Source organism: Corapipo altera, unplaced genomic scaffold (genome assembly GCF_003945725.1).
Source record: "Corapipo altera isolate COAL_440 unplaced genomic scaffold, ASM394572v1 213, whole genome shotgun sequence".
NCBI lineage: Eukaryota > Metazoa > Chordata > Aves > Passeriformes > Pipridae > Corapipo > Corapipo altera.
The window spans coordinates 68781-78983 of record NW_020885129.1 but is presented as its reverse complement, the minus strand read 5'-3'; the positions used below and the strand labels follow the sequence as shown (position 1 = coordinate 78983).

General features: G+C 55.7%; 1 protein-coding gene across 3 annotated transcripts in view; it reads left to right on the top strand.

Annotated features, from left to right (window-relative positions):
• Positions 1-9068, top strand: part of VDR (vitamin D receptor) — a 30182-nt gene extending 21114 nt beyond the window's left edge. For 2 of the 3 annotated variants that reach the window (XM_027670041.1, XM_027670040.1), the window contains exons 5-11: positions 883-1013; positions 6206-6390; positions 6572-6695; positions 6860-7031; positions 7510-7661; positions 7926-8042; positions 8569-9068. In XM_027670041.1, coding sequence (XP_027525842.1) covers positions 883-1013; positions 6206-6390; positions 6572-6695; positions 6860-7031; positions 7510-7661; positions 7926-8042; positions 8569-8828 — 1141 coding nt within the window. In that variant the 3' untranslated portion in view covers positions 8829-9068. The remainder of the gene's footprint in view (positions 1-882; positions 1014-6205; positions 6391-6571; positions 6696-6859; positions 7032-7509; positions 7662-7925; positions 8043-8568) is intronic. The other variant, XM_027670042.1, reaches the window with a different exon arrangement.
• The last annotated feature ends 1135 nt before the right edge of the window (positions 9069-10203 follow it).

The window sequence follows — 10203 nt, the reverse complement described above, 5'->3', positions numbered from 1 at the left end:
CCTTGGAAGATTTTTTGGCTTTGCCTCTTTGACCCTTTGTCCTTGGAAGATTTACAGCCCCGATTGCAGCGGTGGGTGAACATGGCACAGTGTGGTTTTGGTGGAAGAGAGGCTTGTTATTTTAAGTGTTGTTCTCTTGTATCCTGCAGTGAGATTTCTTTCTCCTGCACACACAAACATGTGCTCCAGCCAGTTCTTCCAGCAAAGCCAGGCTTAAAGGTGGGTAAATGTTTAATAACACGGCCCCCACTCTGCTCTCTTTTTTTGCTGGGGGGGTTTCTCTGCAATCCTTCCACCCATCTCATGGCCTTCAAAATACCTGTTCAGCTCCAGAAATCTGCTTTACCTGCCAGGTTGGACAGGGCTTGGAGCAACCTGGTCTAGTGGAAGGTGTCCCTGCTGGAACAAGATGGGCTTTAAGGTCCCTTCCCACCCAAACCATTCTGTGGTTGAACCCCAAGGAAGTTGTCCTTTTCCACACTGTCCAGCAGTGCCTGAACCTCTAGCTCAGAGCTGTAGATGCACCCAACCAGGTGCAGCCTCTCCAGCTTCACAGAATCCCAGAATATTCCCAGTTGGACGGGCCCCACAAGAACCATCAAATCCAGCTTTTAAGGGAATGGCCCATAGTGGGGTTGACCCCACACCTTTGGTGTTGTTAGCATGGGGCTATAACCAGCTGAGCTCATCTCAGGGTCTTCTCTTGACCTTCTCCAGCTGAGCACAGCCAGGTCAGAGACACCTCCAGCACCCCCAGCACCCCCTCGGCAGCGTTTTGCCGTCCGGGAGCCGCGTTCGTCCTCCCGTCTCCTCCCGAGGTTTGGAGCAGCCTCTTGGAGAGCCAAACCGGGGCTGACTGGGTGTTTTTCTGCCCCTCCCCAGGAGGAGCATGAAGAGGAAGGCCATGTTCACCTGCCCCTTCAACGGGGACTGCAAGATCACCAAGGACAACCGGCGGCACTGCCAGGCGTGCCGGCTCAAGCGCTGCGTGGACATCGGAATGATGAAGGAGTGTGAGTACGACCCCGGGGCACATCCCAGCTCCAGCTGGCCATGCCCAGCTCCCTCTCCGTCCCCAGGGGTGGGAAGGGCAGCACAAAACCTGGACACCCTCCCAGGACTCGAGGGGGATGCAAAGGGCAGCGGATGTGGTGGGTTAATCATCTGAGAGGAGCTGGTTTAATGATCCCTGTGGGCACTGGGGTGATCCAGGAGCTGCTTTTCCCGGGGCCAAGTGGCTTTTCCCGGCTCTCGAGGGGCATCAGCTTTTTGTGAGAGTGTCCAGGGAGGTTTGTGGTCGATGCCTGGGCACACTGGTTGATTCTGTTGCATCTTGAATTCCTTGGGTCGTGCCTGAGGGCCTCTCTCTGCGCGCCAGAGGGTGATGGTAAATTTGCTGGTTAAATTTTAGGCATGAGTTTGGGTTTGATTGTGGGGTTTAGACATAAAAAAACACCTCCTGACACCTAAAGATTATATCCATGCCTAAACTATATCAGTGTTTTTATCAGTTACTACATAAAGACATTTTTCTGTGTGTTTTGGATTTGGGCAGAATGTTTCCTGTATCCTCTCTGCTCGGAGCAGAAAGTAGGTAGTTTTGAGACTGATATTTGTGGTTATTTTCCCCCATCAGTTCTCTCTCAGAGGGGCAGTCCTGCAAATTCCAGTGGACTTGTGTTTTTCCTTACCCTTTGTGTCCTGTGTCTGAGCAAAGAAATTAATGTCCGTTGTTTCTTAATTACAGAGTTCTCGTTCACTAATTAGTGTTCTATCTATTGGTTATTGATTTCTCACTGGTTATGTTAATTAGTCCACACTTTTAGTCATTTTAGTATCTTTTTTTCCACCGGTAGGGACTTTTCAACACAAAGGCTGAGTCTTTGTTGGCCTCTTCTTTATCTTCTGCTTTCTGTAAGATGTCCTTGTGGTCCATAAATTCTGCATTCCAGATGTCCAACTTCAACAATCCATCTTCCCCTCCCAGGCTTTGCACATCAGAGCAAATCAGAGTTAGTTTATCAAAACCTTAATTTAAATTAAGACTTTAATTAACTTCAATTAAAACTTAATTCTCCCGAGCTGTGTTCCCTCAAAAGCACCTTGTGACAACTTTGCTAAATGCTGGCTAAGAGTCATTTAAGAATAGCATAATTAATATCTATTGGTTATGATTAATTAAAACAATGAATTAGAAGATAATTAAAACCATTAACTAAAATTATTAAAAGGTTCTATCCTTTCCAACAGAGCTGGATTCTGTTTTCCTCCTCTGTAGCTCTGGGCTCTTTTTTTTTTTGGGCCCTGCCATGTGGGTCCATCCAGCCACGTGCACAGCAGAATCTTAAGTAAACAGCAGAGGGAAGTAAAGTAGTTTTTAACCCAATCCAAACACGCTAATGTTGCCCAAATATTTATTTTCCTCGGCTGTATTTATGGATAAGCAGCTTTTAAAAACAAAATGTGTTTGAACGTGCTCCCCTCCTGCGTCGCACGAGCTCTCCACGTCCCGGCTCCTCGGGAGCAGGTTGGTTGGTCATGGAGTGTTCAAACCCAACAACAGCTCCTGCTGGGAGACCGTGGGCAGGGGTGTCCATGGACCTGGGAGCCTGGAAAATGGAAGGGGTGCTCCTTCCCTCGTGTGGTGAGCAGGGAACAAACGGTGCCACCGAAAGCCTCCGGGTTCTCCGGGGAAATCGGAACGTGGAGGGGTTTGCAGGGAAGCAGCACCTAAACATCCCACGGTCCTAAAGATCCCTGATGAAGAGAAAAATCCCTGGATATTATTCTTTTAAACCAGAGGGAGAGAAAGGCCACACAGGGCACCATCTGCCCCCATGCTTTGGGGAGCATGAGGAGCCCGTGGTAGGCACCAGTCGTGCAGCTCATTTGGGGCTGGTTTGGAGCCAACGAGGGAGACATTCTGACCTGCACTAATTACTCAGGGCAGGCTGGAGAGTGCCTGGGCAGAGATGCCAAGCTGTTTGCTCCAGGTGCCAGGGACAGGCATGTTCTGCACGGGAGTTAACGTGTAAGTGACCCCGTTAGCAAACCGTGACTGGATTAACCAAAACCAACCCCCCGGGACTAAAAATAGCCTTCCATGGACTTTGCCACCGGACACTGCTGTTATTTTTAGATGGAATAAGGCATCTTGAAGCTTTTGAGGGGGTTGGTGTCTTCCACAAGGCTGTTGTTTGTGTTGTTTGGGAATGTCCCTGTCGCTCTGGAAGGCAGGTCTGCAGCCTGGAGATGCCTCTGGCTGCCCTGTTCCCTTCCTGCTGCTTTTTCCTGGGATGATAATGATAATTCCTGGCCTGAATGGGCTGTAAAGCAGGGCTGAGGGTCTGGGGCTGGACTATCCCACCTACTGGTTTAGGTGGCCAGAAAATGGAGGGGGGAATTACTCCTTCCCTGCAAAACTGCCCTTTTTCCAGCAGCCTGGAGCCGAGGAAGGGACACCCATCCCTTGGGGGTTGGATCCACACCATGGGCTCCCTCAGGGAATTCACCTCCCAGTGTCTCTGCCCCTTGTCCCCCAGCCTTTAACAGCTCCTGTGTTCTCAGTCTTCACATGTTCTCCAGAGAAGGTGGTGCTACTCAACCCTCAGCACCCCTTATCCCTTTTCCAAGGAAAAGGCTTTCTGGGATGTGGCTGGAGTCCTGAGCAGCTGGTGCTCAGAGCCCTCCCCACAAAGTTTGATTTATGATCTCAGGGCTGAAAATCCCCAGAAGGGAGGAGAACAAAAGCAGAACCAAACCAGCATCTCACAGCCAGGGAGAGGAGCAGAAATGGGAAGGAATTTCCCCGGAATTTCCCCGGATGCTCAGAGGAGCAGGAAGGGTTATGGTTGTGTAGGGTGAGGATGAGCAGGGACATGACCTCTCCTCCTCTCCTCCACTTTCTAAAGAGGTGGTGGCCCTCAAAGCCAAGACATCCCTGCTGCTCTAAGCATGGGATGTGTTATTCCCAAGCCCAGGAGCCTCTGCCAGGCTCCGGCACTCCCAGATGTTTCCTAAACTTCCTTTCTCTTTTATATTTGGCTGCTCTTTCCTGGTTGTTGGAGCCTTTGTGCTGCTCCCCCCCCCCCCTCCACCCATCCTGCAGCACTTCCAAGCCCCTGGTTTTGGCCAGGAGTGCAGAGTTGGATCCTCACCCTGTATCCCTGTGTCCTCGTGCTCCACAATCCCAGGGGTGTTGGCCTTGGCTTTCCCTGCTGCCTTGTGGCGTCTCCACAGAGGGCCAGTGTCTGGCTGGACGTGATGGGCAGATGTTATCTCGGCCTCCACACGGATTTGGGGTCAGGGCAGCCCACAGAGGCTCAGCCACGGCCCCGGCTGTGCCAGGAGTCTGTGGCTGGATGGCTCTGGCTCGGCGCTCGGAAAGCTCGGAGCTGGGATGGGAGCTGGGATCTCAGGGCAGGTGTTGAGCCGCTTCCCAGCCCTGTATTCCCACTTCCATCCTCCTGTGAGTCCAAATAAGCATCAAAGCCTTTTCCCCAGCACTCTATAAAGCAGTGGAAGGGGGTTCACTGGGCTGACATCCCTCATCCATGTTATCCCTTCTCCTGTGGGAAAGCCTGTTCCTCTGGCAGGGAGCATTTCAGGTTTGCTGCTAATCACCAGAAACAGCTCCGGCCAGGCTGAGAAATGCCACTGCCAGAGTGTTGCCAGCCTGGTTGAGGGCTGGATTCCCTAAAAGAGGGTGGGAAATCCCAAGCTGACTTCCCTGGCGGTCTTGCCCCAGCACGGAAACATCCTTGTCTTTCCATTCTGCTCTGTGGATGCCTCCCGATGGTCCTGGGATCATAGAATAGTTTGGGTTGGGAGAGACCAATAAAGGTTATCTAGTCCTTGCAGGATCCCAAATTTGCCTGGTGTAACCTGCCAGAATCCCTTCCAAGGCCCCGATCCTTGGGACACTTCCAGCACCGCGGCCACAGCCAAGGGCTCAGCTTTGCCTCATCCTCCTTCTCAACCCCACACATGGCTTTCTCCACCAGTTTCTCCCCATGCCCACATGGATCTGATGCTTTTGTATGAAGAATTGGGAGGGGGAATGGCAAAACTCTTGATTTTTCTCCCCGAGCAGTCGCGCCGTGCCCCGCGGAGCCGCCGTAACGCGCCCGCGGCCCAGGTGACCTTTCAGCTCTATCTGCTCATTCCCATCTCTCCGAGACCTTCTGGTGCCCTCTGAGGTTGTGCAAGTTTGAAAAGGGATTGGAAAAATGCCGTTGGCTAAAGGAGCAGGGACAGCAAACAGCTCCTTGCCTGGAGCCCCACGGCTGCAGCTCCCTCCGCCCTCCGCCAACCTCTCGGCCCAAATTCCACCTCGACTCGCCCAGAGTCAAATTCAAATCTCCTCAGGCAGGGCAGGCTCAGCCACCTCGGCATCAGATAACACGCTTGGGGTTTTCTGTAATGCCCTGGTGAAAGGGCTAATAACAGCCTGAGGAAGGGGAATTGCTATTTTTAGGTGGATGTGTGTTACCAAGCGCTTTCGGGAGCGGGTGACGCGGCTACAGGGATGGAGATTGAACCTAAGAGATCTGTGCAGCTCCCTTGTGCTTTTCTTCTCTTTCAGCCCTCTCAGGCCATTCACATCTCCAAGCTCTTTTTGATAAAGTTAAGATTTGAGCCCAGATTGTCTGTGGCTGCTCCCCTTCCCTAAATAAAGGAGACAATCCTAGTGTATCGCCTCGGAGTCCAACCCCTGGCTGCTTCCAAGGGCCATCACCCCTAACAAAAGCCATAAATACCCACCCCTGGGAGTGGGGGGTGTTTATGTGTGCTCTTAGCTTAAACATAAGGTTAAAACTCCCCTGGGGATGCTGCAGAAGTGCTGCTGGATACCCAGGGTGGCAGCTGGGGCCGAGCGGAGCTGCGCTGGGCACTGGAGCTGGGTGAACCCACTGACCCGAGTCTGGCGGGATCAGGATTTCTGTCACCTGGAAAGCACAGAGCAAACAGCGAGGGAGCAGAGCGGGCGTGTGGCAGTGCTCATGTGGCCTTATCTCACCCAGTCCTTGCCTAAAAGCACCATAAACTGCCGGGCACAGCGGGCAGCCGTGACCTGGCAGCCGAGGTGACAGCGGGGTGGGGTCGATGCAGGTTCAATGACCGATTATCCAGGCGATGGGAACACTCTCTGCCGCAGCCTGGGGTTGCTCCAGTCCCTGTTTCTGCCCCTTCCCCTGCCCCACAGTCATCCTGACGGACGAGGAGGTGCAGAGGAAGCGGGAGATGATCCTGAAGCGCAAGGAGGAGGAAGCGCTCAAGGAGAGCCTGAAGCCGAAGCTCTCGGAGGAGCAGCAGAGGGTCATCGACATCCTGCTCGAGGCCCATCGCAAAACCTACGACCCCACCTACGCCGACTTCTCCAAGTTCCGGGTACGGCCGGGCCGCCCCCGTCCCCGTGGGCAGCCCCCCGATGCTCCAAACCCCTCTCACCCCTCAGAGAGGAGTTAAAAAACCCCCTGCGGAACCCTCGCTGCTCGTGGCAGCAGGTGAACAACTGCCACACATCTCCCCTTCCCAGCCCCATCCCTCACACCCTGCCCTTCTCTTCCAGCCCCCCGTGAGAAGCCACCCCAACAACAGGGGAGCAACAAAGTCCTCCTCTCTCCTCACCCAGGACCTGTCGGAGGAGGATTCCACTGATCTCTTCGGCTCCGATGCCTTCAGCACATTCCCAGGTACCACACTCGCTTCCCCGGGGGTGACAGGGGGAGAAATGCAGTAGCTTGACCTAAATCTGATGCTTCAGACCCTTGTTTTACCTCCTGTGGGGGCTCATTTAGCTGTAAAACCCCCCTGGGGGTGTTGCACCGTCACGCCCTGAGTGTCTCCCTCTCTCCAGAGTCCGTGGAGCCCCGGATGTTTTCAAACCTGGTCCTCTCCGAGGAGAACGACGAGAGCTCCTCCATGAACATCGAGTTCTCCCAGCTCTCCATGCTCCCACACCTGGCTGACCTGGTCAGCTACAGCATACAGAAGGTGATCGGCTTTGCCAAAATGATCCCGGGATTCAGGTGAGATGTTTGCTCCCAGATCTGGCATCCAAGGTGGTTTTCCACTCCTGGGAATCCTGTCCTACCCTCCACAGCCAGATCATGTTCCCTGCTTCCCCTTCACAGCTGTCCCTCGGCTCTGTCCCCTTCCCAGGTCTGTTCCTACTTTGATGTTTTCTGTCTCTCCTCCTTCCTGTGGTTCTCCTCTCCTCTCTTTCCAAACTCTGGAAAATTCACCCAAACTCTGTCAGCGAAACAACTCGAGCTGCTGCACCCTGAGGGGTTTGTGAAGGGCCCTCAGGTCCTCTTTCACTCCAGGCTGGTGCCCAGGGCGTGGACAAATTCACCTGCAGGAACTCCTGACACAGGAACCGTGGGGAGGGAAGAGCTGGGCTGCCCCAGGATGGGGTGACCGATGGGACCCTCACGGGGGTGGCGGTTTCTGCTTGTCCCTCTGCTCGTGGACAAGTCTCACTTCAACCTCCCCCCCGTGGTGCAGGGACCTGTCAGCAGAGGACCAGATTGTCCTGCTGAAGTCCAGTGCCATCGAGGTGATCATGCTGCGCTCCAACCAGTCCTTCACCCTCGAGGACATGAGCTGGACCTGTGGCAGCAACGACTTCAAGTACAGGGTCAGCGACGTCACCCAAGGTAAAGCTGCCAGACCCTCCCCTGCTAAGGAATCTCATCCCAGCCTTAAGTTCAGCCGCAGAAATCCCACGGGTTTTTCCCTGGAAAGCCATTCCCTCTGCACCCATCAGAAAAGGTGCCGGACCCTGCCCTGAACCTCTTCCACTTGAGGATTTGAGGGCCAACGTTAAGAACAGGGGGTGCAGGTGGCAGAGCAGGACCTTAAATCTCCATGGGAGATCCTCTTCCAGAGCCAGCCGTGCTAAAGGTCCGTTCTCTTCCCAGCTGGCCACAGCATGGACCTGCTCGAGCCGCTCGTGAAATTCCAGGTTGGCTTGAAGAAGCTGAACCTTCACGAGGAAGAGCACGTGCTCCTCATGGCCATCTGCATCCTGTCCCCAGGTAGGACCTGGCCAGGGGTTGGCGTGTCCTCAGAGAAAAGGGTGGGAGTCATTCGGAATATTGGGGGTGGCTTTGGGCACCGCAGTATAAGGAAGATATTGAGGTGTTGGGGCATCCAAAGGAGGGTAATGAAGGTGGGGAACGGCCTTGAGGGGCTGAGGGCACTCGGTGTGTCCAGCTGGAGGAGACTGAGGAAGACCTCACTGGAGTCCTCAATATCCATGGAGAGGGAGAGGAGGGGCAGGGACTGAGCTCTGCCCTGGGGGGACCAGGGACAGCACCCAGGGAATGTTCTGGAGCTGTGCCAGGGCAGGGGCAGGTTGGATGTCAGGGAAAGGTTCTTCCTCCCGAGGGTGGTTGGGCACTGAACAGGCTCCCCAGGGCAGTGGGCACAGAACTCCAGGAGCGTTTGGATGATCCTCTGGGGCACGTGGGGTGACTCCTGGGGACGGTTGAGGGTTGGACTGGACGATGCTTGGCGGTCCCTTCCAACTCAGCATCTCCCGTGATCCGCGGTGTTCCCCAGACCGCCCGGGCGTGCAGGACACCTCGCTGGTGGAATCCCTGCAGGACAGGCTCTCGGAGATCCTGCAGACCTACATCCGCTGCCGGCACCCGCCCCCGGGGAGCCGCCTGCTCTACGCCAAGATGATCCAGAAGCTGGCGGACCTGCGGAGCCTCAACGAGGAGCACTCCCGGCAGTACCGCTGCCTGTCCTTCCAGCCCGAGCACAGCATGCAGCTCACGCCGCTCGTGCTCGAGGTCTTCGGCAACGAGATCTCCTGACTCGGGTGTCCCGGGGAGCTGAGCCAGCCATGGGGGGAAGGGGAGAAGCCAACCTGGCTTTTCCCGAGCTCCCGGGCAGGAGTTTTGTACCTTGGGTTTGGTTTCGTGCTCCTGGAAGCCCTGCTTTGTTTGCAGGTTGGCAGGGATGGACCCGGAGCCGTGTGGTTTCCCCACCAGGAGCAGCTTTCCCTGCTGTCTGTGCGAGCCGATTTATCCCTTTATGGATGTTTTGAGGCTGGGCTGCCTCAAATCCCTTCTTTTTTTTCACCTGGACAGTGGGGGCTGTTGGGAAGGAGAAGCACTTGGGGTGGTTTTGGACTCAGGGCACCGCTGACCATCCTCTGCTCCCACCCAAAGTCCCACAGCACTCGCCCCCTGCCCACTTCCAAAGGGAGATGCCAGTGGGATTGAATACCCCGAGTCCCAGCCAGGAGGGGCCGTGTCCCCACAGGTGACCAGCTCGGACACATCCCGGGTGCCACCGTTGGACTGGGATGGGCCAGAGGTGGCTGAGTGAGCACAGAGAGGGGGAATTTGTCCTCAGCCCCCAAAGGAAAGAGCTTTATTTGCATTCCCAGCCCTGCCTGCAGGTGGGGAACGGGGGAATCTCTGGGTGACTTCCCCCCCCCTTTGGAGCTGAACCCCTCTGTCTGATGGGATGACAACCCCTGGGATGGGGCAATGGGGAAACAACCCTCAGGATGGGGGAACAACCCCCGGGATGGGGCAACGACCCCCAGGATGGGGCAACGACCCCCAGGATGTGGAGGTGACCACAGTCCCAGCTCGGCTTCCTCCCCCTGCCGTGTTCTGTGTCCTGCTGGAAGCAGCCCTGGAGGCGGCTCCGTGCCACTGTCCCGACCCCGGGAAGGGGGCTTTGAGATTTGGGAGCTCCGGGAAGAGGCGTCACAGCCCCCCGGGCCGTGCACAATGTCCGGAGGGGCCCTGGCTCCCGGCGGCTCCTGCTCCGGCCAATAAACTCCTGCTTGGGCAAATCAACACAGCTCCGGGCTGGCGTGGGGGTTGCGTGTCCGTCTGTCCATCCGTCCGTCCGTCCGTCCCTGCGTGTCCATCCCGCTGTGTCCATCTGTCCATGGGTCCCCGTGTGTCCCTGTCTCTCTGTCCCCGTCCCTGTGTCCCTGTCCTCATGTCCCTATCCATGTGTCCCTGTCTCCGTGTCCCTGTCCTTGTGTCCCTGTGTTCCTGTCCCTGCCCTGTCCCCGTGTCCCTCTCCCCGTGTCCGTGTGTCCGTGTCCCTATCCCTGTGTCCCTGTGTCCCTATCCCTGCCCTGTCTCTGTCCATGTGTCCTTGTCCCTGTGTCCCTGCCCTGTCCCTGTGTTCCTGTCCCTGTGTCCGTGTGTCCCTGCCCCTGTG